We start from the raw sequence: 24602 nt of genomic DNA, 5'->3' as shown, positions 1-24602 counted from the left end.
AAGCAGGCTTTCCCCAGAGCCTCAGTGACGGCTCAGTGGAAGCACAGCAGGTACGTGCTAATGACCACCGACGATTGCCACGTTCTGTGTTCTTTTGAGAGGTTGGGGTTGGGGGGGCCATGGACTGGGTCCCACCCCTCGAGGTCTGGGGACGTTTGAGAGGGAGGGCTGAGATAAATATGGGTCACATGTGCCCCCCAAGGTATTACTACTATAGCTTGTATTTCCTAAGATCCTTTCTGGTAGGATGTCAATATAAAATACATGTTAGTAGTAACATCGTGGAGCAAAGTGCAAAGCCATGTATTCATGAATTTTCTTCCTTCCCTTTCTAAATCTATGTATCTAAAAGTTAATAAATCATAGGACCAAGAAAAACATTTCTCAGGAAAAGCGAACTGCTTGGCAAACTAAAAGATACATTTTTCTGCCCGAAAGACACTTGTCATGCAAGCTCACAGATCACGTCGTGGAAGTTTCTGCAGCAAATTCCATCTGTCTGGTGACGGACACTCTCTCAGTACCATGATGCCCTCTCCCTAGATGTGTGGAGAGAGAGCATGTCCTGGAGTGTGAGCAGCCAGCAGTTACACGTCTAGGCGAAGTGTTCCCTTCAGCACTGTCTCTTGGGAGCCCTTGCAGAAAGCCCCCCGCACGGTGTATGGAGGTGGGTGTGGCCACCCATGAGGCCGCCTTCCCAGGTCACTGATGGCATTCCGTCGGGCACGCTTTCCGATCTGGACACCATCCGCCTGGGTGCCTTCAGCAGGCAGCAAGGGCACAAAGTTGGGATAGGATTCTGTGGGGGTTTATGGTTTTTTTCATGGAATTACAGATTTATTCATCCAGCTAAGGGGTACAGGTGGACATCTTAGACCAGCTGCAGTCATTCAGTCAAAGCAAAGCCAGACCAGTGGGACCCTGGAACAGAGTGGCCATTGGACCAGGCAGCACCCGTAAGGCTGCCCCCCTTTCTTGGCCAGGTTTTGACTGCACCACTGCAGTGTTCTCTAAATCATGCCCCTTGGCTGGGATGTTTTTTTTTTAAATTTTGGTATTAATCTACAATTACATGAGGAACATTATATTTACTATACTCCCCCCATCACCAAGTCTCCCCCACATACCCTATTACAGTCACTGTCCATCAGCATAGTAAGATGCTGTAGAGTCACTACTTGTCTTCTCTGTGCTGCACAGCCCTCCCCTTGCCCCCTCTACATTATACACGCTAATCGTGAGGCCCCCTTTCTCCCCCTCCATCCCTCCCTTCCCACCCATCCTCACTAGTCCCTTTTCCTTTGGTAACTCTTAGTCCTTTCTTGGGTTCTGTGAGTCTGCTGCTGGTTTGTTCCTTCAGTTTTTCTTTGTTCTTATACTCCACATAAGAGTGAAATCATTTGGTACTTGTCTTTCTCTGCCTGGCTTATCTCACTGAGCATAATACCCTCTAGCTCCATCCATGTTGTTGGAAATGGTAGGATTTGTTTACTTCTTATGACTGAATAATATTCCATTGTGTATATGTACCACATCTTCTTTATCCATTCATCTACTGATGGACACTTAGGTTGCTTCCATTTCTTGGCTATTGTAAATAGTGCTGTGATAAACACAGGGATGCATCTGTCTTTTTCAAATTGAGCTGCTGCATTCTTAGGGTAAATTCCTATCCTAGAAGTGGGATTCCTGGGTCAAATGGTATTTCTGTTTTGAGCTTTTTGAGGAACCTCCATACTGCTTTCCACAGTGGTTGAACTAATTTACATCCCCATCAGCAGTGTAGGAGTGTTCCCCTTTCTCCACATCCTCACCAACATTTGTTGTTGTTTGTCTTTTGGATGGTGGTGATCCTTACTGGTGTGAGGTGATATCTCATTGTGGTTTTAATTTGCATTTCTCTGACGACTAGTGATGTGGAGCATCTTTTCATGTGTCTGTTGGCCATCTGAATTTCTTCTTTGGAGAACTGTCTGTTCAGCTCCTCTGACCATTTTTTAATTGGATTATTTGCTTTTTGTTTGTTGAGGTGCATGAGCTCTTTATATATTTTGGATATCAACCCTTTATTGGATCTGTCATTTATGAATATATTCTCCCATAGTGTAGGATGCCTTTTTTGTTCTATTGATGGTATCCTTTTCTGTACAGAGGCTTTTCAGTTTGATGTAGTTCCGCTTGCTCATTTTTGCTTTTGTTTCCCTTGCCTGGGGAGATATGTTCATGAAAAAGTCACTCATGTTTATGTCCAAGAGATTTTTGCCTATGTTTTTTCCCAAGAGTTTTATGATTTCATGACTGACATTCAGGTCTTTGATCCATTTCGAATTTACTTTTGTGTATGGGGTTAGACAATGATCCAGTTTCATTCTCTTACATGTAGCTGTCCAGTTTTGCCAACACCAGCTGATGAAGAGGCTGTCCTTTCCCCATTGTATGTCCATGGCTCCTTTATCATATATTAATTGACCACATATGTTTGGGTTAATATTTAGACTCTCTATTGTGTTCCACTGGTTTGTGGGTCTGTTCCTGTGCCAGTAACAAATTGTCTTGATTACTGTGGCTGTGTAGTAGAGCTTAAAGTTGGGTAGCAAGATCCACCCTGCTTTATTCTTCCTTCTGAGGATTGCTTTGGCTATTCGGAGTTTTTTGTTGTTCCATATGAATTTTAAAACTATTTATTCCAGTTCATTGAAGAATGCTGTTGGTATTTTGATAGGCATTGCATTGAATCTGTAGATTGCCTTAGGGGCTGGGACTTTTGACGTTGCTATTTTTTTATGTTATTTAAACACATACCCTGTTTTATATTCACTTTAAAAATAAACTCATTGTTTTATAGTAATGAGTGCCACAAATTTGAGACCATTTTGGGGCTCTCACTGGCCTCAGCCTTCTTCCAGATTCCCTAACAGGAATACTGCAAATTCCCTAACAGGATACTGCAAATTCCAAACATACCTATGCTTGGATAGGGAATCCTAATGGGGAAGTTCTGTAATTAGATGTAATGTATATTTTTCTGATCAAGTTGTATTGTATGTTTAGCATCAAAAATATAAAAATCTCAAAATAGCTATAATTCCAACATACCTATATAAACACACATACACCCACATACAAACATTTTTTATCTGGCTACTTCACTTAAAAGGATATTGTGAAATTTTCTATGATATGTAATCATCTTTCTAAGTCACATTTTTTAAAAGTGTACCATATTTCATTATATCTACATATATAATTTTAACTAGTCTCCTCACTTGAGATAATTAGGATGTTGCAGATTTGTTTTGCCATTATGAAAACCTCTGAGATGTACATGGTTTTATGTATATGGTGCATTTTTTATTGTTACATTGGGTTCAATTCCTGAAAGTGGAACTCATGAGTAAAATAGCATGAGGATTTTTAAGGTTTCTCCTTCGTACTGTCAAACTTCCCTACAGAAAGGTTGTTCCAGATTGGCATTCCCAGTGGTGTGAGTGCTCCCAGAGCCTCACCAGCTTGGGATGTGTGGGTAGGCAGGTTTGTTGCTGCTGTTCTTCATACACTGGGCACTGAAATCTGTTTCAGGGCATAAAGTTAACATCACCACCACTCTTCCGGTTTGAATAAGAAGTTGGGAGAGCACTTCATTTATGAGCTCTGCTGTTTGACTTCTGATCCACAGAAATGCTGTCCCATGTCCCTGTGGGTGGTAGGCAGAACTTGGAGACGCTCAGAGAATTCCCATCCCTGGCAGGTAGCTGTCTTCTCTCCATTATTCACTCAACCATTTATCTAGGTGTTGCTGTGAAAGAATTTTGATTTTGTGGTATAATTGTGGTCTGAAATTGGTTGATCTTGGAATTATCTTGGGTGTGTCTGGCCTGATCAGTTGATCCTTTAAAAGGACCAGACGCTTGCTGGCAAAGAGACTTTGAAGGATGGGGTTCAACCCAAGGGAGAGTCTCCATTGCCGGCTTTGCTGATGGGCGGGCTGCATGGGAAGGCGTGCGGGTGGCCTCCAGCTGCTGAGAGCAGACCTAGCTCACAGCCCACACACAGGGACCTCCATCCTCCAGCCACAGGGAGCAATCTGAACGAGCTGGAAGCAGGATCCCAAGTACAAATGCAACACACCAGCCAGCAGTTTGACCGCTGCTGCGTGAGACCCTGAGCAGAAAACTCACACATGCCGTGCCTGCACGTCCAAGCTCCAGAACAGCAAGCTAATAAGTGGGTATCGTTTAAGCCCCTAGGCTTGTGGTGATTTGTTGCACAGCAAAACAACAACTAAAAACAACGAATACTCAGTGTGTCTGACTCTGAGTGTGGATATCTATATAGAAAAATCAAACATAGGATGCCACAGATGTGTGAGGAGAGAGCCGTGTGTGTTAACGGAGAGATGATTTGTCACACGGCCTGTATTTTAAATAATGCCATAATCAGAAGGGGAATTTCTGTTCCAGTTCTGCATCTTTACATGACCTTGAGGGGATCACCAGGGTCCTCCAGGTGTCCTGATGGGGTCACGAGTGTTGGACGCCCTGGGGGTTTCCTCCCGGACACATTTCCCCTGTTCCTCCCTCTTCTGGTTCTCCTACCTGCCTGGCCCTGCCTTCCCACGTTTCTCCGGGAGCCCCTCCTCCGTGTTCTCCCCCGCCCGCACTGGCGACCCCCAGGGGCCTGGTCTGCCACCTTGGGAGGTCATCGCACCTGCAGCCTGCGGCTCCTGCTCGGGTGTCTCCAGCGCCGCGTACCCAACGCGGTCATGCGGCTCTCACATCCGGTCCGCACCGCCCACCCCCGAGCCTCCGCCGCCGCCTTTTCTGTCCTCTTTCCAAACTGGAGTCACTCCTCCCCCAGTACTGCCCGAGCCCGAGCCGAGCTCCCGGTGCCGAGCGGAGCCGGAGCTGATGGCTGCGAAGCCCTTAGGGGCCCGTGAAAGTGCTTCCGTGTCTCTTAGAATCAGAAGGGGAAGAAACCAAACTTTTACACAGCAAAACAACGACCAAACACGACACAAACACTGTGTCCGATTCTGAGCGTGGATGTCTGTATCGAACAATCAGAATGCCGCAGGTTGAAGAAAGTGCTTTAATATGTAATGCTAATACATTTGTTTTTAGTGCCAATGCAATTGTGGCATATACTTAAAAAAGATTTTTTTTTTCTTGGAGGAAACAGCTGATGGAAGCAAAAATTCCATGGGCCCATAAAAGCCGCAGTACAGTGCTAGAACGACGGTGTTTCCAGAGAAGCTGACATTTGTACTGGTGATGGGGCTGGGCCTTCCCTGTGGCCTGAAAGTGGGGAAGGTGCTTCCTGGCACCATGTCAGTGGGTACCTTCCAGCGCTGGTCACGGCGAAGGGCTGCGAGATGCAGAGCTCTGCCCTGGCAGGCAGCAGTCCGCGTCGGAAACCTCCTCCCTCGCCTTCGGTCACTTGATGGTATGCTTTGATGCGTGCCTTACGATGAGCAGGAGAGGTGCCCAACTCCTCCGGGATGTGAAGGGGTCTCTCGTCAGGCACCCCATTTCCACTCCAAGCATCTCCTCAGTGGGACCATAGTAGGTCCACACAACCCTGTGCGCCCTCCTCCCCACCCTGGGGATGTCCACACTTTCAGAGAAAGCAGAAGAGGGAGTGGGCGGTCATCTGTGCAACTGAATCCAGTCTGGAAATCAGCAGGGTGACAGTTTGAAGGTCCCCCATGCCTTGAAGCCCCCCTTATCCAGGAACCTGGATAACCTACCTTTGAAAAGTCTTCCTTTATGGCTGCAAATGAGTGTACAAGGCTCTGACCTTCCAGTGCCTCTGATGTTGGCAAGAAAGCATTAGGAAGCTGTGACTCTCTCCAGGTTACTAGATCCAGGAGGGAATCGTCCTTGCCTGGATTTTGGCACTAGGACCCCTGCTGTTAGGATTCAAGCCGGGCAGTGCTGTCTGCTGGCGAAGGTCACCTTGGGTGGCCACGTTCAGACCTGGTCACACCAGTCTTCCGTCCTCCTGTGAACTGAGAGCAGCAGGTTCATCTGGAGAGAGCGCTGTCCTGGTGTGTCCTCGTGCACTTCTGCTGGGGCATCTGAAGTTGGCCTATAGGGTTCTGTGCTGCCCTCTGGTGCTGACGTACCCCCCAGGCATCTGAAGCTCAGACCAGATAAACACTCAGGGGCATGAAGGGAATCTAAGAATCTCAAGGTTAGGAGCTGTCTGCTGAGCCTAGCCCTTGTTCTGTCCACCCTCCAAGTGGCCGCGGGGCTTGGCCTGGGGCCTGTCTGAGCCACCCGGTCAGTGTGGGGGCAGCTCTGAGTGTGAGTGAGGGATCTCACGCTGGGGAGGCTGCCTTCTGACCTTGTGTATGTCCATCCCTGTTCGCCATTCGGCATCCTGCTCTCTGGACAGACAGCGCAGTCCTTGGATTTCTTCTGTGCCTCTCCTATCCTGGCCACCACCACCCCACCTGCTAGAGCTGAATCATGCCCCTGAATTTGTCTGTGGAGGTCCTAACCCCCAGTACCTCAGACTGTACCTATTTGGAGACAGGTCTTTAAAGAGATAATTAAATTAAAGTGAGACCATTAGGGCGGCCCTAACCCACTCTGACCAGGGTCCTCACAGGAAGAGCTGATGAGGACACAGACACACACAGGGAGGACCATGTAAGAACACGGGGAGCAGGTAGCATCCACACGCTGAGCAGGGGGGCCTCAGGAGGAGCCAGCCCTGCCCACACCCTTGATCTTGGACTTCCAGCCTCCACAACTCTGAGACGATACATTTCTATCGTGGAAGCCCCCTGTCTGCAGCTCTTTGTGATGTCTGCCCTAGCGAACTAATGCACCAGGCCACCACACTTTTCTTATTCCTTGTATAGTGTGGTACCCAGAAGAACCATTCATGATTTGACCAGAGAAGAAGGAAGTCACTGTGGTTATTAATGGAGGCCAACATCCTGTGAACTTGGTCAGTCTTGAATGACCGACAGCCGTCCATCCACAAGGTTTTCCTTTGTGTTTGTGTTTTTCTAAAAGTCTTCTTGCTGAGTCACATTTCTTGCATCCTGTGCTAGAATGTATCTAATTATTTGAGGTTGGCTGTAAGATCTTAACACTTAATCCCGTTTTACTTTTGCCTGCCTCCGGCTGAGTGAGCCAGTGACTGCCTCCCTCTCTCAGGCCTTTGGAAGCCACCTGGGGTATCACCAAGGTCAGGCCCTAGACGTCCCAACACGCCTCCCCTTCCTAGGTGGGCATCCTGGGTTTGGATCAAGGATTTCCTTTCAAGTGATACACAGGGCAGAACTAACTGTCCCTAAGGCAGGGTGGGGACTCATGGTGCTGAGCATGGTGGACGGCTCAGGTAGGATGTCTGGGAGAAGGGCGGTGGGTCGGAGCAGGCCTTGGGTGCAGAGACCTACAGTGGTGGCCATGAGCACTGCGCTTCGCTGATGCAGGGAAGACAGCGTCTAAGAAAATGTCCTCACTCGGCCAGAATCCCATGTCACACCCAACCGAGACAGTCGGCTTCACAGGGTGTTAATGTCTATGGAAGAGATTTCTTCTGGGAATCGAGGTGGTGACGGCATAGAGAGCCCCAAATGAGTGTCGGGGTCCTGCTGAGTAATCAACAAAAAACATTCCCTGTTACAAGCCATCGCCCGCCAGGCTGCGAGGAGGTGGGGTCGCCCTGAGCGCATCTCGGGCAAATGTTCAGGACATGGGGGTCACCCTCAGAAGAGGAGCTGCTTGGGCAACTAGACCTGCATTCACCTGCCCCTCCTCTGCCTCAGGAACATCGGATGCTGTGTTTCTGGAGTGGCCGTCCCAAGTCCTCTGACCGAGGGCGGGTGTTGTAGGTGCGCCTGGGCCCTCCCCGGAACCTGTCCTGGTTTTTCCCAGCTGAGTGTCATGGCCGCTGCATGGACAATGCTGCACAGCAGTTCTGTGCCCCACACGGGGTCAGCCTCATTGCTCCCCGAATGCCTGTTTTCCCCATGCGTCATGACAGGCACAGGCGAGCACTCTGCCATGCTGCCAGCAAAGGCACCTGGAATGTTCCAGGAGAAGTATTCTGAAAGAAGAGTTGTTGATACCCGTGTAATTCTGCATAGCTCAGTCAACCCTCGCGAGGCCCACGCTTTTCTTGAATCATTCCCGTTTCCTACACTCACCCCTTCGATGATGTCCACAGAAGATGTGCATGGGACAGAAAGTTCAAAAACTGCTTACTGACTCCAGCACATCCTCTTTGGAGGCCCGAGGACCTCAGGCGAGTTTTTTACCGCCAATCCCGTCCGCAATATGAGGCGAATGATCTCCTCCTTCCTGGTGGTCCCGGTAAAGAACAGTAGTTGTGCATGTGCTTTGTGAATTAAAAGGCTGTATCCAAATGGAAAGTGCACAGGTAAGTTAGCCGCATGCAGGGGGAGACAGCCTTTATTTCCGTGTGTTGTGACCCTGCCACTTGCATGCCTCTGAGCTGCGGGTGTGTTTGTGTTGGCCTCAGCTGCAGAGTCATGGCCTGTACCTCTCTGTGTCCTTCTGTGCCTTGACACGTCCACACCGAAGAATCTTGGACTGAGCCGCTAGCTTCAGGAGCCGTGGGTCACCTAGGGAGTGAGCCAGGGCCTCTGGGTGGGGATGATGGAGTGTGGGGGCCGCGGAGGCAGTGATCTGAGGAGGGGGCGGTTCCCCATGCGTCCTGGCCCAGTGATGGGAGCCCTGCTTCCGGAAGTTCTGGGCCCCCGCTGGACACTGCTGTGAGCTCACTGGCCCCTTTGTGTTTCTGTTAAAGATTTATGTGCACCTGAAGGAAGGTGGGGGCCCAGACGGACTGGACACACTGAAGAATAAACCCCAGCTCCACAGCATGGTGGCCAGGAGCCTGTGCCGGAACGCCGTGGGCAAGAACTATATCATCTTCACGGGGCCCAGCATCACCAGTCTAACCCTGTTCGAAGAGTTTGAAAAGCAAGGTTTGTGAAGTGGCGAGCCAGTCTGAGTGGGTCTCCCCCCGGAGAGGTGGTGGAAGAAGCAGGGGGGTAGTGACCAGCACGGGACCACGGGCCTCGGCGGGGAGGGAACAGATCACCACCTTGGCCTGTCGCGCACCTGCACCCTGCCGGCTGCCCCAGGGCTGAAGGGATGCCAGGCACAGGCTCGTGGACTGGGGAGCGTGTTGGTGCAAAGCTCTGCCCAACCTTCAGGGCACATTTTCTTGTGTCCTTTGCTGTAAGGCCATGGCCCCTGAAGGGGTGTTAGTGTCTTTGTCCGTTTGGTCTGCTCTAACGACATGCCGCAGTGTGAGCTATAAACAACAGGAGTTGCTTTCTCACCGTTTTGGAGGTCCAAGGTCAGGATGGTCAGGTGGGGGCTTCTTGTTGGGTCCACATGTGGCGGAAGAGGCCAGGGAGCTCTGTGGGGTCTCCTTTTGAAGAGCACTGACCCCATTCCTGAGGGCCCCACCCTCATGACCGAAGCACCTCCCGAAGGCCCCACCTCCACACACCATTGCCTCGGGCACAAGGCTTCCAACAGAGGACTTTGTCCGGGGGCACAAACATTCAATCTGTGGCACCTGGGCCCAGCTCCCCCTCAGCTCTTAGCCCGACCTCACCCCCCATCTTCAGTGGGGCCCCTTCTAGCTTGCAGGCGAGAATCATGTAGGTGCTGCAGAGAATTGTGTAGATTAACATGTAGAAAAGACCCAGGCCAAGTCAGGGAGCCCAGTGGCGTCGGCCTTTGCTTTCTCCCGCGTTTGGGGTTATATACGTAGTCCAGTCAGGAGAAACACAGAAAGCCCCCACTCCACTGCAGCAGTCACTGGAATTGCAGGCCTATTGCTTAGCAATAGGCTGGCGTCTGGCTTTAAAATGAAACCCTCTCAAGTAACAGGAGCCGACAGCCTCTGACCTGTGACCTCAGCAGCTGTGATGAGGAAGCGGCCCCTGGACTCTGCTCTGCTGGCCTGGGCTGCATCTCATCATCTACAAAGCCTGGTGCCCAACAGGGCTCAGTGTTTAATTGTTGGGGGAATTTAAGGTAAAATATCAGACTTGTGTGAAGAGAGGCCATAGAAGTCAGACTGGAGAAACTTGGCTTATGTTGTAACCACGGTGGGTCCCTGTGGTGAGAGCCCGGGCCGCCGCCCCCACCCCCTGCCCGTGCAAGTCCAAGCGTGGGCACCCGTGGGTGGTGGTGAAGCCTGTGGGGCTCCCAGCACTGCCCTGGCCGCGTGTGTGTGCCCCGCGGGGCTGCTCCCGCCTCACGGGTGTGTCACATCGCCTGGGCCGAGAGCCAGGTGTGCGGCCGAGACCGGCTCGGAGCACGTGTGTCGGGGGGGCCGGCGTGCGGAGGCAGGGCCGCTCCCCTGAGAGCTGGCCGCGTGGGCCTATGGCTCTGGGCGGGATGGGGCCCTCCCCTGCTCGGGGAATCAGGAGGTGGAGGAGGGTTTTCTGGTGGGAAGAAGGTGAGGAAACACGGCGTCGGAAGGTTTCCAAGACTAAGCCAAGAGCTGGCCGCCTGTGTTTCAGAAACGTCTAAGGCCGCTGAGCCCATCGCGCGGGGTCCCGTGGGCCTCCCCTGCCTGACCAGCACTCGGGGAGGCGGCTCCCCAGCAAACCTGCGCCGTGGCCGCCCCCGCCCCCGGGACTCCGGTGCCTCGGCCTGGGGCGCACCCTGGGTATCCTAGTGGGCACCTGAGGCTGAAGCGAGGACAGAGCTGAGCGTCCGGCCGTCCCTCCTGGGCTATGCAGAGCCTGCTTTGGAGAAGAGCCGGGAAAGACACTCATATAATGATCCCTGTAATAATCACTATTTTCACAAAGGGGCAGTTTTGTGAGGCCCCAGGGGCCCCTTAGGTTTCTCCTCCCGTCTTTCCGGAACCACGGCTGCTCTTCAGCAGGCCGCAGACACCGGGCCCTGCGGGAGCGTGAAGCCTCCTTACTCTCCCTCGCCCAGTCCTCTCCGTTTGAAAACCAGATTCTTTGTAGATCTTAAGGCTGGGGTCGTTTGGGTGGTCGGGGGGCTGGGAGCCGTCTGCCTCTCAGCAGCAGGCCCTGCATGCACTGCCCGTGGGTCTCGTCCATGCATCTGCTGCTCGGGGGTACGTGGGGGCCGGCAGCCACGCAGGGGGAGACCAGGGGTCATCCCTCCAGTGCAGGGCGCAGATGCAGCCACGCGGAATGCGAACCAGGGCATACAGATGGTTCTGGCTGCTGAGGACTGGACAGGTCTTCAGGGAGCTCGGAGGAAAACAAAGGAGACCATTCCCAGGTCTTCTCTAGGGAGCGCTGCTTCCTGCCCCCTGCGGGCACGCGGACTGAGGAGAGGCCAGCAGGAGGTGCCGCTGCCCCGTGGCTCCCTGTGGCAGTGAGGATGGCCGTGGAAAGGCTGCAGGCTCTGGGGGCCTCAGCGATGCCTCCTTGCTCGCGCTGGTCCCTTCTGCCCCGTGGAAACTTCTGCAGAGGCCCTGGCAGTCTCCTCCTCCCAGGGCTGGGGGCTCCACCTCGTGGGGTGCCTGCAGGCATGCCACCTCTGGGAGGTGGGCACGGGGCTGGGCTGAGGGAGGGCAACGTCGCTGAGCACAGACCTGTGCCTGGGGCCTCACGGGGCTGCGGTTCCTCGTCTGTAATGTGGGCACCATAACCTAAGTGCAGGAGTTTCTAGAAGCAGCTGGATGATAGGTACAGGTGCTCAGCAGTGTGCCTGGCACCGTGAGCACTAATAATGAAAACTGATTTATTCTCACGTCACGGCCTCACATGTAATCTCGAACACCCCTGCAGAGTCCCTGGGAGAGAAGCACATCTGGGATAAAAGCCCCCAGATGTCAGTCCCGTCTCCCCGGACGTCCCCCAGGTGCTGGCCTCAGGCAGGCGCCCCGGGTGGCACCCCTGATGACATGTGTGGCTGTGTCCCCCACTCCAGAGATTTACTGCTGCGGCCTGCTCAGCGCCAGGAAGAGTGACTGCACAGGCCTGCCGCCATCCATGCTGACCAACCCCGCCACCCCGCCGGCCCGGGGCCAGCACCGCATCAGGATGAAGGGGAACATGTCCCTCATCTGCTGGTACAACAAAGGGCACTTCCGCTTCCTGACCAATGCCTACTCGCCTGTACAGCAAGGTGGGCACCGCCCTGGGTGCTGCTGGGCGGAGGGGACGTGGTGGGCCTGGCGCATGGTGGACTGAGTGTGAGGCCCTCTGGAGGCTGCACGCTCTGGGGTCAGGCTGACCCGTCATGGCGCTGCACCGTGTGGCCGCCGCGGCCGTGTGCATCTGGGAGGCGGGTGCTCCCGGGCCCGGGCTGTTAGCCCCCTGGCTCACCAGCTGTCTGGGATCATGGTGGGATTCGCAGGTGCTTTAAGCAGCCTCCTGTAGGCCCCCAGCTTGTGCATGGCTGTGACAACTGGCTGTGTTTGAATGGCATTTTACGTGATCGCTTTATCATTTAGGATTCTGTGGAAAATCTCTTCTGGGCGGGAGGGAAAAAAATAATTTCAGTGACTTCCTTTGAAGTATCCCACTTGCTTTGGGATTTTTGGTTGTTTGTCCGACTTCATCATTAATCTTCCTTGGGATTTAAAATCCATTCAGAATGAAGGGATTTATTTAGCAAGGAGTCTAAAGTAACTGCAGCTACACCATGATAAAAGTGCTGAGAAGGACATTTAAATGACAAAGGGACACATTATAAAAATATTTACAGTTGTGTAGTGCATTGGAAAACTCCCTGTGTCCCTTTACATTAAAAACGTCTTAGGGGCTCAGTTGTGTGTGTATGTGTGAGGTGTGTGTATATGGTGTGTGTGGTGCCTGTGTGTATATGTACGTGGTATGTGTAGTGTTACACGTGTGTGATATGTATGTGCGTGGTGTGGAAGTCTGGTGTGTGTTTGGTGTGTGTGTGTATATGTGGCATGCAGTGTTTGGGGTATGTGTGTATGTGTATTTAATGTCTGCGGTGCATTCCCATCCCTCACCCCTCACACACCTAAGTTGAATTACGCTTCAGGGAGATTCCAGTCAAGGCGCTCAAGCCCATGGGTGTCAGCCTGCTTAGGTTCACAGGGTGCAGACACCAGCATGCTCCAGCGCTCTGTCAAGGACACTCAAGGACCTTGCAAACTGCAGGCGAGAGTTTACTGGACTTTGGCTCTGGGGCCTCAGTGTGGGGCGTTCAGGGAACATGCCCGGGAGCGGGGCCTGGGAGTGTTTCCCTCCAGAGCACTGCAGGTGACAGCCCCTGAGATGTCCCAGAGCAGGGCGTCACTCTGAGCTGGTGAAAGGAGCAAGCGAAGAGAAAAGGATGCATCTGGGGAAGTAGAGACACGCCTGCAGGAGCGCGTAAGGTGACCCATCTCAAGGGTTGGGACCCTCAAACCACACACCCAGGGAACTGGTAAGGGTTAGCAATGGCGGAAGAAGAGAAAACTGATAGGGCTGATTTCTAAATGTGCTCCAATTTAGTGTTTATTTGCGTCTGAGTTGTTTCCATTTCTAAAGTCCTCTATTATATATCAGAAAGTCTAAAATCCTGGACTCCCTGAAAATCCCCAAGGAGTATGGCCACAGCATCGCAGCTGACCGTCCTGCGCAGGTGCCCGCCCGTCCCCAGTGCCCCTGAGGGCACTCCCAGGCTGGGCTGCTCGGGCACCGGGGCACCGCTGGGCCAGGCCTCACTCGGGTGCAGAGCGCCGCGGGGGAGCTCAGAGCCGGGCAGCTGGGAGGAAGGAAAAAGGGCGGGCGGGACACAGCTGGAATGTGGGCCGCTGCAGAGAGCGAGGCGCGGCCGGCCGCTCCCCCCATGGAGACCCTTTCCTTTGTCCACATCTTATTTAGAGTCTTTTTTTTTTTTTAATGAACGGAGATAGTTTTCCTTTCAGTGCACTTCAAAAAATGTGACTGTTAATACCACCTAGTAGTATTCCGCCCATTTAGATGTCTGTAATTTCTGTCTCTCTCCCACTATAGATCAATTTTTTTCCCATAGGAGTAGTGATGTAGTAAATTTCTCCATAAATAAGTCTCTGCACACGTCTTTGATCATTTCCTCAAAACAGAGCTGGAAGTGGAATGGCCGGGCCAGAGGGCCTGAGCGTCCTTCAGGCCTTTGATGCAGCATCTCCAGAAGGCTGTGTTACTCCCATGGCGACGGGTCACAAAGGGCCCTGTAGCCCTCCTCCCTTACCAACACTGTGTTTTTCTAAAGGAGTCAGTCTGATAGGTGAGAATGCTACAACATTTTAAATGGAAAGTGCCAGGCCCACCAGTGAGGTTGGACACCTCTTGGTGTGTTCCTTGGCTAATTTTGAGTGACACCTTCACGTTCTCCATGATTTTCCTTCTCTGTCTTATGAACTTGAAAGTACATTTTGTGCCTCTAGCAAATATGTTTTTGTATTTTTTTCCTTTTGCTTTTATTTATGGTATTTTTTGACATTAAAAAAGGTTTTCACTTCTGCGTACGCAAAATCCATGGATGTTGTTCGTTGCTCTCATGCTTTAAAAGCCCCCACTGCGTCCCAAGGCCAGGCGATGTGAGCCACGCTGTGACTTTGTGCTCTTTATGATGTCCACTTCGGATTTATTTTAGTGCGTTTAGACAGGTGTGCTTCTATCATTAACTGGAAAGGGTTGATCAGTTAGCCGCCCCTCTGTACGTGAGCCTATATTCAATTCATTTATTGAATGAATTATTGTTGATACATATGTATATAATCATTACATATAAATGATTCATTTGCTGAATAATTATTTTCCCTACTAACTTCACATGTTTCCCAGATATACAATTTCATATAAAGACTGCTTCTCAGCTTCATACTCTCTTCCATGGTGACCGTATGTCATGGAGCAGAATTTCCAATTGTAGAAAGCATATAACTGGTTGTGAACATTTTGGAAATTGGTTTATTATCCTTTTTTCTGGGCTCTAAGGAAAAACGAACCTTCTTTCAGAAAGTATGAGCATATGAACAGGCTTTTGCAAAGTGATGTGCTGTCATATGTCAAGGGAAAACAACCACAAGGAAAAGCAAATCCTTCTGATTTTCTTGTGGAATCCACGTTGGTCTATCATCTCCCACCCAGAGTGCTTGCCCACGTGGGTGGGGTTCGGGTTCCTTGAGACGAATGCACACACAGAATGCCTGTGCAGGACTGTGCGTCAGGTCTTGACAGATTCATTCTGATTTACAGAAGGGCAGAAGGAAAGTCAGCCAAGCCACAGAAGGCTGAGAGAGGTGGTGGGCAGGACGGCCGCTGGGATGTGCAGATCCATGTCCACTGGGTCTCTGACACTTGCCATATCAGAGCTTTTCAGTCTTCAGAAGAGGATATCACAGGGCAGCAACCTTACCCTTTCCAGCGGAAACAGTATCTTAAAACCCATAGTACCAGCAGCACGGAGGGTGGTCTGGGGGAGGTGCTCGAGGAGATCGTGCAGACCCAGGCTCTGAGGCTGCTCTGCTGAGATTTCAAGCCGAAACCCTTGCTTGAAGTTGGAAAGGATGGAACAGATGGGAAGGGAATGAAGGGAACGCAGTTCCCCTGGGGCTGGCTGTGCCCGAGCAGTGGCAGTCCAGGACCTAGTGGCCTGGCTTTGCGACACAGGAGGCCAGAGCCGCAGGGGGGGCTGCCAGCTCTGGCTGTGATGCAGGGCCAGCTGTCCTCACTTCTGGGGAAAGCATGGAAAGGATTTTCTTTTTATAGGGATGGTCCCATGTGCTCATATCCCCGTGGAGCCCTTGGGCCCCAGCAGGGCCAGAGCCTCTTTAGACCTAGAGGAAGGAAGCTGCTGTTGAGAGTCAGGCAAAGTGAACACGGAGCCGGAGCGCGGGGGGGGGGCAGGTGCCGGCGTGGAGAGGGCCCTCCTTGGGGAGGCCGCAGGGCCTGCCTGTCCCCGGGACCCCGTGAGTGCAGCCCAGACCCTCTGGACAGAAGGGGGCCCTGCACTGGGCTTCAGCTCCCCGGCCCTCGGGGAGGGAGTCAGGAAATGCGCTGGCAGGGCCCTGACACCTCAGTTCTCACAAGCGTTCCAGCTATTTCTTCAGTGAAAAGCCAGTATTGGAGGCGGGAGGGACAAAAAGGAGAAGGCCCCAGTGCAGGCTAGTCTGGTCAGATGGATCAGGTGACTGTTGTCTCCTATACATCCCTCAATGGGATGGGGGGCACCCCAGACAAGCTCCTTGTGCTGCACAGGACCTGCCAACTTTGATTCAAGTAGGTCCATTTAAGTAGTGCTAAAAATTCACAATCCTTTCAAGTAATCCCTTAAAGCCCACAAAATGGCATCGTTCTCATGACCGGGTCATGCTGTGGGGGGAGGCTGGTCAGAGGAAACGGTCTGTAAGTCCAGCTGCGCTCGGGCTGCAGCCTGTGGAGGCAGCGTCCGCCACATGCTCTGCCTCACTCTGGAGCCAGGCTGCGCCTGGGGCAGGTCCCGGCAGACAGGTTGTCCCACAGCTGGTGGGGCAGCAGGACTGATGACCCTCTGCCCCTCATACCCGTCAGTGGGGCTTAGGAATCTCGCCGTGAATTCGGCGGGGCCCCTGGAAAGCAAGCCCCCTGGGATGTTTGTATTTAGTAGAGGAAAAGGTGTTTGAAGGCAAGAGGGGCTGTGTTTCCGGAGTGCCTGGGGTCAGAGGGCGCCCCGGAAGTGCTGGGGCGTGAGGGCTGCAGCCCGGGGCGGTGGGGGCTGCTCCTCATTCCCCTGGGCCCCTCATCCCTCCCTGGGGCTTTGATGGGGTCACAGGCGAGCAGACAGGAATGGCAGCAGGGAGGGAGAAGGAGGGGAGCGTGAGTGCCTGGGCTCCCCCTGGCGCTCTCAAGGCCCAGCCTGGTGCCGCAGCCCCTCTGTGTCTCAAGGCAGGGACCCGAGGCCTAAGCCCCTGAGGCTGTCAGTGCCTGGCATTTGCCGTTCGTCACCAACTCCTCTGCTCTCTGTCCCTGTCCAGCCGACCAGGCAGAGTGGAGAGAGGCACGTGGGTGGGCGGGTGTCCAGGGACGCAGCTGAGAAGGTGGGTTTACCCTCTGCCCTCTGCAGGAGTGATCATCAAGCGGAAGAGCGGGGAGATCCCCTGCCCCTTGGCCGTGGAGGCGTTCGCCGCTCACCTCAGCTACATCTGCAGATACGACGACAAGTACAGCAAGTGTGTGGGCACCCGGGCACAGCGGGGCTTGCGGGCTGTCATGCAGTGGAGGGTTGGCAGGGCATCGGCAGCCTCCCTCGAAGGCCCTGGGGGTGGAACCAGCCATCCTCGCCTTCCTGCCGTGGCCCCCAGCCCCTCTCCCCTGGACCGGGTCAGCGTCCCCTTCCCCTCCCCAGAAGGGTCCTCCTCCCCCACCTGCTCACATCTTGCCCTCTCTCAGCAGCTGGCCAGACCCTGCACCCTCCGTGTCCCTCTAGCCCAGGCTGCTCTGTCCTCCTCCTCCACCCTGCAGGCCACCTGCGTCAGCCCAGGCATTGACACACTGGCCGCGTGTTCTCCAGCACTGGCCCCTTAATTATTTCACATATGGTCACCTGCCTCGGGTGTATGTGTAGCACAGACGGTGTGCGCGGAGGTGTGCATGCCTTCTCCTGCCTGAGTGTGGCAGTGATTTACCCGGACTGAGCCTCACAGCAGAGAGCAGGGCTGGACTGAGCCAAAGGCGTGGGCATTGACTCAGCCACTTTGGGGGTGATCATTTCATCTGGCTTTCTCATGGCAGAGTGGTAACACCAAGGGCCTGGTTCTCCCCAGAAAGCTCAGGCTAGGCGTGAAAGGGGGCCCTGTTCCCAGGGGAGTCATCCAGCAAGTCTTTATTGAACACCTACTGTGTGCTCAGCGCCTGCCAACTTCCATGAGTTTACTACAGAGAACTCTGCATTTGGTCAGTAGGTGTTTTAGGTGCCTGCTCTGTGTGGGCAGTGAGGATGCCGACCCTCCAGCCCTTCTCAGGGTGCAGAGGCAGGTGTGTGGGGGGAGGACAAGATGCAGGAATGAGTCCTGAGTCGGGCAGCCCAGGAGGGACACTGTCCTCTGTGCTGGGGGCAGAGAAGGCCTCCCAGAGGTGACAGCCATCCTGCACCTGAAGGGAAGAGACTGGCAGAGGCATGCGCTCAGGCAGAAGGGAGCACATGGCAGCTGAGGGTGAACATGCCCTTGGGGAAGTGGGAGCAGAGCAGTATGCACAGAACCCAGCACTCGGGAAGGTGCCTTGCAACTGGAGAGCCCTGGGCACGCCTGAGCTTCTGTGCCTGGCTCCTGGTTTCATCTCCGCCAGTGGCCCAGGGATCCCACAGGGATGGTCCTCACCTGTGTAGGCTCAGGGACGGTCAGCTGTGGGCCCAGCGGGTGCTGCCCTCTGGTGGCCCACCGCAGCAGCTCCCTGGCCACCAGGAGGCCATTTGGGGACGTCCCTTCAGAGCTGCGTGCCCGGGAACACGCACACACACACACACACACACCCGGGAACGAACACACACACACACACACACACACACACACACACACACACACACACCCGGTGCGGCGGTCCTCATGTATTCTCTGTCCTTGCAGGTATTTCATTTCTCACAAACCAAACAAGACCTGGCAACAGGTCTTCTGGTTTGCCGTCAGCATCGCCATCAATAACGCCTACGTCCTGTACAAGATGTCTGATGCCTACCACGTGAAGCGGTACAGCCGGGCGCAGTTTGGTGAGAGACTCGTGCGGGAGCTGCTGGGCCTGGAGGACACCCGTCCGGCCCACTGATGAGCGGGCGCGGGCCCTAGGCTCAGGGAAGGACCCCGGGGGTGGGGGGCGTGGCCCGGAGAGCCTGGTGTGTGGCTGCGCACTGGAGGGGTGCTCGAGCAAGGTCCCTGGGGGCACCGGGAAGGACCTGGTCAGAGGGTGGCTGCCATCCTGGTTTCCCGTCGAAGAAGAGCACGTCCTCCCCCTGGGAAGCAGCCCCCGCCTCCGGCACGCTCGGCAAGGATGGGGTGCCGCCCCAGGCTCCACACGCCAGCCAGGGCAACGCCGTCGTGTTCCGCCCAGCAGGGTGCTCCGTCCTGTGCCCCCCGTGGAGCCCGCAGGGGCGCTCAGCCCAGGGGGTCGGGCAAGGCTGTTCCCACCGAAGGCACCAGGGCGGTATGAGCTGTAGCACGCTGCTTTGTAAAGATGTGGAGACACTGGTGGCATGGCTCCGTTTCCTGCTGTGTCCAAAGGCGACAGAGCAAGCGACGGTTGGCTGTGCCCTGCGGAGGTCGTGCAGGCGCATGTAGGAGTTTGGAGCTGCCCGCGTCTGCCTTGGGCAGGCAGCTCAGCCGGGTTTCACAGAGAAGAAACAAACGGGGTGCCATTAAAACACAGCGACGATGCGGGGGAGCAGCGCCTGCTCGGATGGTCAGACGGGCGCGCGCCCTCTCGTTTCATCTGTTTGGCTGGTGGGCGGGGGAGAAGGGGAAAATGCCACCAGGATCACAGTGGGGTGTGAGGCTATTTTTTATTTTTAAATATATCTTCAGGTTATTTTCTTACTGTTGCTCCAGATCTTGTGTAAAGGGAGAATGTCCCACTTCTTGTCCGCCCCTCACCCCTCACCCCACCGCAGCCACAGCTCCTCGCATGCTTGCGGTTCTGTTCTGCGCCCCGGACCAGGGCCCCAGAGGGCAGCCGGCTTCCTGAGCACCTGTGGCTGCCCTCCACTGAGGGCCACGGGGGGCCTGTGTCACAGACCTTACCATTGGGAGAATTACTTGTTTTCAAAAAGATGCAGTGTTGCTGAAACCAACAGCAAAGCGCGTGTGTGGATGACCACTCACTGGTGCCCTCGCCCTCGCGGGCAGCGGGCTGGCGGTAGCTGCCAGGCTCAGACCCAGCCTGGGAGTGGTGTGGCCGCCCCAGGCAAACCCTGCTGCAAACTGAAGGGTCTACGGGATGGGCAGCTGGCAGCAAGGGTTCCACTCACCTCCCAGAACACTGGGGCTCCTTCTGAACCGAGGTCCGCATCTCCATGGGAGACTTTGGACGGCCACCTGTCTGACTGGTCCCCCACAGACAGAAACAAGTAATTCCTGGACTTACACAATCCCACTTCAACCCAGTTTGTGTGCCCATCCCCCTGTCCTTTTTACAAGTGCAAAATCTATTCTACTCAGGCTTTGGGACTTTTTTCCTTGTCCACACTCATTTCATTAAAGTGTTGCTGGCAGCATGCTCCCAGACCCTACACGCCCTCTGTACCCTCTGCTCACGGTGATTGCCCTCACCCTGTGGTTTTAATTCAATGCCACGGATCGTAGGCCAAATTTTAAATTGCATTTCAAAACACCTTTGCGTGTCCTTTAATTGGATTGAAAGCACTTTTACCACATGGAGAAATATATTTTTAATTTGTGATGCTTTTCTACAAGGTCCACTATTTCTGAGTTTAATGTGTTTCCAACACTAGGGAGACTAATGAAAGCTGATGAATTTTCTTTTCTGTCCAAATAAGTAAAAGGAAAATAAAAGTCTATTTAGATGCTGATTCTTTGTTAATATGTGAATTTGTTTAAAAGGTCAGGGACAAAAATACAGGCTAGTCTTTTAAGGCTTGATTTCTTGTTACATAATCTAGTATATATGATCTTAAATTGTTCTTAGTATTGTGAACCACTGAACAGTTTAAAAAAGAAACTCTGTTCAGTTTTGACAAATAGAAATGTATACTGATGCTCTAGTCCTGTGAGTATGTTCATATTTTAGGTGCCTGTGCCATTGAAGAAAACCCGGTGCTGCTTTCCAAACATGGGATTCTCCCTCATTTCTTCTCGCTTGTGTGTATAGCATCCAAATTAACACAAAGAGGTGCTGTTGTGACAGGTAATGGGTGACTTCGCATTACCAAGGAAGCAGAGAGAAAGTACACCATGTTAGGGCTGTTTGTAAAATGCCAGCCACCTGTTTTCAGATAAATGATGAGAAAAAAGTGGTTCCCCTGGATTTCTTAGTGAGCTTGTGAGCTTCTCAGGCCCTATCAAGCTTGAGGAGTTTGTCTTCTCCTTCCAGAAGGACCAAGTGACATGTAGTACTGATTAGGAAACCTGTAGATGCTGGACCTCTCCTTGCAGGTGGATGGGAACCGAGTGACCTTAGGAATTGCGCTAAATAACCTTTACCTGGTCCCAGTATCTCCCTGGGCTTGAGGGCCCACAGGTTGACACGGGACTGGTTCATTCAGTAGCTGCCCGTTTCCAGTCACCGGGGAGTGGCCCGGGGAGTGGTCCTCGTGCGAAGGGGAGCCAGCACAGCCCCAGCAAAGGCTGCAGGACAGGGCCACCTCTGCATCCCCTGGCCAGTGAGCGCCCTCTCCGCCCAGGGCCTGCCACCATGACAAACATCCCCGGAAGAAGTCTGCCTTTGCTAGGGTCTAAACGAGAGAGAACAGGAGCTTCCCAAGCCTTATGCAAGCCAAAACCCAACAAAAGCTTTATGCCTCTCCATCGACCCAATATCCAAGTTAGACCCAGTGCAAGTTAAAGATGCACAGAGCTTCGCACAGCTTAGAGGCTGCCCCAGGGCCTCGGCTATACTGAGAATTATTTTCAGGTAAGAGAAAGGAACTGGAGTCAGTGTCTGTGTTTTCGGTACCTTCTTTAGATTTCATGCACACTCCCCATGCTGTACTTCCCCAAAAGCCTGTTTTGAACAAGATCTTACTGTGGTCAGTGGAATATCCAACTAAGACCATATTTCAAAATGCAGACGAGCTGTATAGGAAAGTTGGTGTATCACTCAGCTATCCAGAGATCAGATAACTGGGCGAAGATACCCAGTCCGTTGACTGCTGCAGGCGAGGCCTGGCCGCCACAATGGAGCTGAGCTGCGGCTGTGCCAGAGGCGAGACGGTCGCAGACCCCAGGACAGAGGCTGGAAGGCTGCAGACCGTCACATCCAGCTGCATGCAGGGGGGTTCTCGGGGCCCCCCGGGACAGCTGCAGTCCGCATTTAATGGCAAAGAACACTTCCCCAGAGGCCCTGGAGGTTGGGGGTGAGAACAGCTCAGCGATACCCTGACTGGAGGGAGGGAGGGGTGCTGAGGGCCACCCACCCTCTCGGCTCCCTGCACCACCCCCGGGGAAGCTGTGACAGGTGAGCTGAAGGCAGCCAGACAGGGCCGTGTTCATGCTTCCTGCGGGCCACCAGCTTTCCCCTCGGGACCCGGGGAGGGAGGCGTGGACTGTCCCCACTGCCACCCCCACCCCACCAGCCCAGGCAAGCCAGCCGACCAGGGAAAGGGTGTCCACCAGGCCCCTGACCCCAGAGGCCACAAGCCCACCGCTGCACACACTGGCTGCCAGATTCACTGAGCCAGCTGGGAATTTTATCCCCGACTTCTCTGGTGCCCTTATGGAGTATTTCCTCCTCCCTGTGGCCTTTAAGAAAGGAACCAAACCTCTCTGCCACCCCAAATACAGGATGATCCTTGTGCCCTCTGTCCCAAGTCACTTGCTCTTGAGTGTCCTCTCTTGGCCTGGACTGAGGGGTGCTGAGTGAAGCCTGGTGGGCGTGAGCTGTGTCTGGGAGGCCTTCGGACAGAGACCAGTCCTGGGCTGCAGCCCTTCCTCGCTCAGATGGCACCAGGGGAGGGTGGGAGAGGGCCGGCCATGGTTGGTCCTCACAGAGCCTGGACATCCGGCATCCTGGGGGTAATGGGTCAGAAATACCGTTTCCCAAAGTGCCCCCATCAGATGTCCCTTCGAGTCTGTCTACTCCGCAGCTTGTCCCCCACGTTGAGCAAGGACTCATCAGTAGTTTCGGGTCGGAAAGCCATAGCCTTGTGTGGCCCGGGGGCCAGGGGAAAGGGTCTGCCAAAGGAGACCTCAGCCGCCCGCTTCGGGGCAGTACTGTCTGTAAAGAGGTCTCCACCACCACCGTGTGTCCATGTGGCCTTGACTGTCTCCCCCAGATACCTTCTCTCTTTGTCAGGAATATTGCTGAGATGTCCGGCTTTGGGTCCATTATTCACTCTTGTATTCTGTGTGGCTTCTCTGTGTGGCTCATCTTCTGACAGTATTTCCGAGCCTCTCTACCTGAGTATGACATTCCCAGTAAGAATCAAAGGGGAGTCAGGTGCCAGGTACCAAGCGGCACCCACTGCCGTCACTGTGAAATACAAGCCGACCATGGCACGCCGGCTGCACAGTGGTGCCGGCCCTGCAGCTGTGTGTGTGCACCCGTGGGGGCCCCTCCTCGCCCATGTCACCACGTCCATCCCTGGCTCTGACCTCTTGACAGGGCCTGGCAGCTTTTCTCTGGGGCACAGGCCAGCGTTGCTCGAATCCTTGTGCACCTCTCCGTGCTCCACGTGTGGGGTGAAGTGGAGTCGTGCTGCAGCGTGCAGCCACGCACAGGTCTGCTTACGAGGGGCCTCTAAGATGGCTGGGCGTACGTTTTCATCTTCACTAGCTAAATACAAACAGATAAAGGTGGGTTTTTTTCTGAATTACCTGGAAGCTTGACCTTCTGTGTATTTGGAGATGAGGACTGAGAAAGGAGGGGTGGGGTAGGCCAGGGCCTACTCCAGTGTGGGCCCCAGAGTAGGGGTCGGGGTGGGGCTCAATCACCCCACTGGCCGTCCTCAACCACAGAGGCCCCTGCTGAGCCACCACCTGGCGTTGCCCTAAGAGCCCACCTGGTCTGTGTCCTCCAGGGCGTGGAGAGGGAAGCGCGTGGGGGGCACAAAGAGGGCTGGTAATCCACCTGAAGGGAAGTCCCAGCAGGTGGGGACACCCGCCTGGGGTGGGAGGGGGTCAGTCGGCATTGCTGCCAGACCCAGCAGCACCCCCCACCCAAAACATGGGCCCTTGACCTTGGCAGGTCCCAGTCGTGCCTGGCTTAGCACATCCCCCAAAAGACAGGATCTGGGCTCTTCAGAAGGTTGCAATGGGACGGCTTCTGACCAGGACCTGCCAGTCTGCCTTGAGGCCAGTTTTATGTTAGTGTCTGTGGAAAGCTTGGCACCACATATGAGCATCGGGGCCAAAAGTGGCAGTAGCTGTTCAAGAGGTCACAACCGTGTCAAAGGGAGTTTCTTATCTCCTGGATTCTTACGTGCAATTCTAGTACTGATATTTCTACTCTTCATTTCCCGAGGGTCTTACACTTGGTTCTGTTTTCTCCATGGAAATCGGGCGCCAGCCTCTTTCTCCAGCCTGACAGCTGATGGGAGGTTTGCTTGTCCCCAGCTAACCCCTAGTGTGTCGTTCTGCCATCCTTGACTAGGGAGGGCCGTAACTTTGGCAAAAATAATGAGTATCATTAATTGGGCAGGTGAGATTTTTAGCTTTCCAATTAGTTCTTTCCTTAGACATGACTGACTTTTTAAAAATGTGTCTGTTCCTCAAAAAATTAAAAACAGAATGACTGTATGATCCAGCAATTCCATTTCTGGGTATTTATCCGAAGAAAACAGAAATAGTAATTCAGAAAGCTGTCTGCACCCCCATGCTCATCACACCGTTATTTACAATAGCCAAGACACAGAAACAACCTAAGTGTCTGTTGACAGATGAATGGTTAAACAAAATGCGGTGGTTCTATGCAATGGAATATTATTCAGCCATAAAATGTAAAGAAATACAGCCATTTGCAACAA

General features: G+C 53.6%; 1 protein-coding gene across 1 annotated transcript in view; it reads left to right on the top strand.

Annotated features, from left to right (window-relative positions):
- The window catches only part of PGBD5 (piggyBac transposable element derived 5), a 96218-nt gene extending 75726 nt beyond the window's left edge, over positions 1–20492 (top strand). Inside the window, exons 4-7 of the mRNA XM_036875716.2 lie at positions 8788–8968; positions 11922–12119; positions 17040–17145; positions 18541–20492. Of these exons, the coding sequence (XP_036731611.2) occupies positions 8788–8968; positions 11922–12119; positions 17040–17145; positions 18541–18736 (681 nt within the window). The 3' untranslated portion in view covers positions 18737–20492. The remainder of the gene's footprint in view (positions 1–8787; positions 8969–11921; positions 12120–17039; positions 17146–18540) is intronic.
- Positions 20493–24602: the final 4110 nt, after the last annotated feature.

Source organism: Manis pentadactyla, chromosome 12, assembly GCF_030020395.1.
Source record: "Manis pentadactyla isolate mManPen7 chromosome 12, mManPen7.hap1, whole genome shotgun sequence".
Taxonomy (NCBI): domain Eukaryota; kingdom Metazoa; phylum Chordata; class Mammalia; order Pholidota; family Manidae; genus Manis; species Manis pentadactyla.
This window is presented reverse-complemented; position numbering and strand designations above follow the sequence as displayed.